The sequence below is a fragment of the Cibotium barometz genome, chromosome 16, assembly GCF_041138505.1.
Source record: "Cibotium barometz isolate CiBa-2024 chromosome 16, ASM4113850v1, whole genome shotgun sequence".
Lineage (NCBI taxonomy): Eukaryota > Viridiplantae > Streptophyta > Polypodiopsida > Cyatheales > Cibotiaceae > Cibotium > Cibotium barometz.
In genome coordinates, this window is record NC_141061.1 from 33,771,042 (window position 1) to 33,776,492 (window position 5,451).

General features: G+C 37.3%; 1 protein-coding gene across 2 annotated transcripts; it reads left to right on the forward strand.

The window, feature by feature from the left end:
* The first annotated feature begins 2,525 nt into the window (after nucleotides 1-2,525).
* On the forward strand, nucleotides 2,526-5,153 carry LOC147630575 (multicopper oxidase LPR1 homolog 1-like). Of its 2 annotated transcripts, none has more exons than XM_086810498.1 (4): nucleotides 2,526-2,895; nucleotides 3,049-3,135; nucleotides 3,295-4,227; nucleotides 4,469-5,153. In XM_086810498.1, the coding sequence occupies exons 1-4, from the start codon at nucleotides 2,560-2,562 to the stop codon at nucleotides 5,003-5,005; spliced, it is 1,893 nt and encodes a 630-aa protein (XP_086666624.1). In that variant the 5' UTR covers nucleotides 2,526-2,559; the 3' UTR covers nucleotides 5,006-5,153. The 2 variants fall into 2 exon arrangements, with proteins under 2 accessions (XP_086666624.1, XP_086666625.1); XM_086810499.1 differs by lacking the exon at nucleotides 4,469-5,153 and having other exon boundaries at nucleotides 2,528-2,895; nucleotides 3,295-3,866; nucleotides 4,016-4,134.
* Nucleotides 5,154-5,451: the final 298 nt, after the last annotated feature.

The window sequence follows — 5,451 nt, forward strand, 5'->3', positions numbered from 1 at the left end:
AAAATATCTTTTATGCATATGTTTATGCATACAAATCAGTTATGATGAAAATCACTCTTTTAATATAAAAGAATTTCTTTTATGCATCTAATTTATGCATAAAATCATTTATGATGAAAATCACACTTTTAATATAAAAACATATCTTTTATGCATATGTTTATGCATACAAATCATTTATGATGAAAATTACTCTTTTAATATAAAAGAATTTCTTTTATGCATCTAATTTATGCATAAAATCATTTATGATAAAAATAACACTTTTAGTATAAAAAAATATCTTTTATGCATATGTTTATGCATACAAATCATTTATGATAAAAATCACTCTTTTAATATAAAAGAATTTCTTTTATGCATCTAATTTATGCATAAAATTATTTATGATGAAAATCACACTTTTAATATAAAAAAAATATCTTTTATGCATATGTTTATGCATATAAATCATTTATGATAAAAATCACTCTTTTAATATAAAAGAATTTCTTTTATGCATCTAATTTATGCATTAAAATCATTTATGATGAAAATCACTCTTTTGAATCAAAAATAAAATTCTTTATGCATCTTTCTATGCATAAAATAAAAATTGATGAAAATAACACTTTTTGGATTAATTTAAATTTATGCATCTTTCCATGCATAAATCCAATTTAGTAGGAATTACACTTTTAGAATAAAAAGTAAAACTTATTTTTACACAATTTTAGAAAATTTCGCTATAACCTCCTTTGTATGCCTGACCATTTGTCAATTTTTAACTCTATAAAATCAACTAGAATTTCACCAAGAGTATTTAAATTATTCTAATGTAAACAATTTCTACTTACTTAAGAGAAACATTATGAAAAACTTGATTTTATCCATTAATCATTCATCTAGGATAACTAGGATAAGGCCTCTTGAGCAGATTATACTTGATTCCTAATGCACCTTCTGGAAATCTTTTTGAATTTCTGTTTGAGGGGAACTTATTTTAATAAGATGAGAAATTTTTCTTTCCAAAAATATTCAAAATCTGAATAATCTCTCTCTAGAATATTTCCTCTCTCTAGGCCAAAAGAGGCAGAAACAAGATCTTTTAGATTTCTGAAGAGGGGATTGATTACAGGGGAAGATACTGGACATCCTGAGAGGCTGGGGAGGAATCTTACACACATGGAAAGAGAGAGTTCTTACATGAGTGTAGTTCTTACATGAGTATAGTTTTATTTAATTTAGCTAATACTCAGCTTTAATTGATAGTAAGGCCTATGTATATGTGAATATGAATACATATAAATATTTTTACATGACAATTAGAGGCCACCAAATACAAAAATAGCCCTAACCTGAACAGGGCGACTTTTGCCCGGACAGGCTTGCTGTCTGGACAAAAGTCGCCCTGTTCAGGTTAGGGCTCTATTTGCATTTTTTAGCCTCCAATTGTCATGTATAAGCATTTATATAGACCTTATTATAAATTAAGAACTTAAAATTAAAGATATATACTTCCTTACAAAGTAATATTAAGATCATAAAAGATGTGGTGCCTTCACATTGGGCCTAATATCACTTAGTTATCATACATTGCAAGTTTTGCTATCACCAAGAAATTTACAACTAAATAATATTAAAACAAAAAAATAATTAATATATACGATTGAGAGGAAGGTTTACAAAGGCAAAAAGACCCCCAACCTGAACAGGGCGACTTTTGCCCAGACATGCTTCCTGTCTAGGCAAAAGTCGCCTTGTTTAGGTTGGGGATTTTTTTAAAACTATACATACTAACAAGTGAAAAATCATAAGCTTCAAGGTGCTTGGAAAGAGTTTAAACCTAAGTTTTATCTTAAATCAAAAAATTTAAACATTTATATATTGTTTGATTTTTTATCTACTAAGTGTGGGAGGGGGGGAGTCGGTTCTCTTCCAGGGTTATGGTGAAGAGAACCAACTCCCCTTCCTGAAGAGAGCTTGGTGTAGCTACTTCATGTGGTGAAGGGGTTCAACTCCCCTACTCTCTATCTTTGTGGTAAAGGGACAAGTCTTCACCAACAACAATGCTGGAGATTGGGATCTTGGAGATGTTCATTTCTCCTATCATCATAGGTAGGCTTGAATCTTATCTACTTTGCTATTGAATTTTTTTTTCTTGGGCATGAAAAATTAAGATAATACTTGGATTTTGTTTTAATCAATGTGATAATTTTGTTGTGGAAAAGAAGTTTGTGAGTTTGAATATTGGTAGTTTTATTGAAAAAAAAGCCTTTCATTTTAAAATAATGCTTGTTATTTGAAGGGTGTCATTTTAAAATTTTACGTAGTATGAAAAGGAGTGATAAAAAAATACCAGTCAATTTTTGTCGGCGGTCACGCGAAAAACCATGCGGTCGTAAATTAACACGCGAAAAACCATGCGGTCCTAAATTAACACAGCATAAAACCAAGCAAGCAGTCACGCGAAAAACACGCGGCGGTCCTTCCAAATTTACAGCAGTGGCGCTATATTAGTGCTGTGAACCTACATCCCAACAAGCACTATTGTCCTGCTTTGAACCCGCGGCGGAGAAGATGCAGCTATCATTTTTATCCTGTATTCAGCTCCTCCTTCTCTTCCATCCTGCATTTGGCGCCGCGTTTAGTCGCCATTCTGGTGAGTTTCACGTTGTTGGGCATTCTCCTGCAACAATAGCTGCTCCCGCCGGTCCTGCTCCTGCTCCTGCTCCTGCTCCTGCTGCAGCAGAGCCGGCTCCTGCTCCTGATGACCATTATCCTCAAAATTGCAACGATGTTGTACTTGTGCCAAGCCCTCGCTTGGAGAAGTTCATCGAGCCCCTTACCTTCCCTCCAGTACTCGACGTCTCCAATGGCCAACCCCTCACCATCGGTGCCTATAAAATCACTCAGGTGAATCCACATTCTCATCTTCTCATTAATAATCTTTTGAATCTCGTCACCATCACCCCAGCTTATAAAATCAGTGCTAATTATTCTATAGTGCACATTGGCTGCTACAGTTAAAATCTCACTTTGTCGTTCACGCTAATAACGTTTGCGCAGAAACTACACCGAGACTTGCCCAACACTACTCTCTACGCTTTCGGGACTAGCCAGGAGACAGCTACGTTTCCTGGGCCTACTTTGATGGTAAACACACCATAACTGTTATACTGTGTCCATAAAATCCTGCTTGCCTGTTTTTTCTTTTTTGTGTGCGCTAACACGCGGTCGATTACTTCTGATTAAGCAGTCTGATTTTGTACTCTTCACGGTGTGTAATCGTGGGTTTGGAATATTTGGCTGCAGGCGAGGCGATATGTAGCAGCGCATGTTCGATGGGAGAATCACATCCCAGATGAGCACCACTTCTTACCACTAGCTACCCAAATAGAGTGGGCCAATCCAAGGAGAGGCGGCGTACCTGTGGTGGTGCACCTTCACGGTGCCGAGGTACCAAGCATCTACGACGGGAACCCCGACGCATGGTTCACACCCAAGAATGAGACGGGCCCCGCGTACTCCACACAAGATTATGTCTACCCAAATCGACAAGATCCTACTGCACTATGGTATCACGACCACACCATGGGCATCACACGCCTCAACGTGCTGGCGGGCTTGTCAGGGCTTTACATTCTCCGCCCCACAGAGGTGGAGGAGAAGATGCTCAACCTCCCAAATGGCATTCCTCTCTTCATAAAAGATTGGGGCTTCTTTGCTAATGGCTCTCTCAGCCTCCCTGGACCTACCGACTTTGATCCCCGATATTGGTGTCAAGAGTCGTTTGACACTTGGCTTGTCAATGGCAAGGTCTGGCCTTTCTTGCGTGTCTATGCGAAGCCTTACAGGTTTCGAATTGTCAATGCATGCAACCAAAGGTACATAGGCTTGTACTTTAGCCATAACCTTCAGAATCTCACGTGCTTGCAAATTGGCACCGATGGTGGGTTCCTTGATGAGCCCATGAGCGTCGACAATCTTTTTCTCTTTCCAGCTAATAGAGTCGATGTAGTGGTCGATTTCACAGGGCTTGAGAGTGGCGCGGAAGTCATTTTAAGAAACTTCCCTATGCCACTTTCTAGAAGTGATGAACCTTTTGAAATTCTCCAAACATCTTTCATCATGAAGTTTATAATTGTTGAGGATGGAGGCACCACCAAAGGCCTAATCATGGATCCAAACTACAAGGAGAGGTTGCTAAGCAATATACAACACATGGCAAGAGCAAATGCAAACAAGGTAACGTAATCATGGCAAAAGCTTATAATGCAAACTTACTTTCAATTGTTTTCTTTTGAATTTTTTTTGCTAATGTGGAGTAGTTGTTACTTAAACTTACTTTTTCACAAGATGAGTACTCTCACACCTCTACTTGGGATCTTAAGACCCCTCATCTCCCACAAGACATTTGACTAGAGATCACTGAATACTTAACATCAAATAACTCCATGTGCTGATTCATCTTGTCTTAGTTGTGTAGGTTCACATGATCACCCAACCACATCAAGTAAGAACCATTAACATAACTGTTCGTGTCAACAAATCAAGAACTGATGGGCTTAGCTTTAGCAATGAGACTTGGCATGACCCTGTAACAATAAATCCTATTTATGGAAGTACAGAAATTTGGGAAATTGTCAACATTGCAGGTTCCCCTCATGGCATCCATATCCATCTCATTCACTTTCAAGTCCTTAACCAACAAAGAATTGATCAGGAATCCTATATAAAAAACCAATGTTCCACAAGTATAGCCTACCCAAATGACGGAACATGCTTCCTTGACTACCCACAAAGCCCAAGCCAAGATCAACAAGGATGGAAGGACACTGTGGTTAGTTATGAAAACTTCATGCTTCGTGTTCTTCTACATTTTACAACAAGAGAAGGGGACCCCTTCAGCTTTGATCCAACTGAAGGCCCAGGGTACTTGCTACATTGTCATATGTTGCAACATGAGGACCACTTCATGATGAGGCCATATAGGCTACACCATAAAGAACACACTAGCTATTAATCGTGGATTGTGGATAGAGACCATAACCAATTGGGTATTTATCTTTCGAAAAGGTCTTGTACTACAATGAAGCTTACATCATGTAAACTCACTCTGTAATATTCCGCTATATATGGCAAGAAAACTCTTCAAGATTTTGCCTTGAAAACACTTCATGTCTACTGTCTTATTGTCTTATAGAATAAAGTATGCATATTTAAAGAGTAGTAGATAATATTTAAGGAGATGGATCATCACAAATGTAGACTAACGAAGTGATCTTTATATAAGACCTTACTTACATTTAATTTAAGAAAGAGAAACTGAAATAACTGGCTTAATATAAAAGTTTACATAATGTTGAATCTTATGCTTTCAAATGGAACCTAGAGGCCTTGATGACTAAACTTACAATGTGTGATATTGACGTACATTCAAGCCCACCCTTATTTGTGGAGAACAACCAC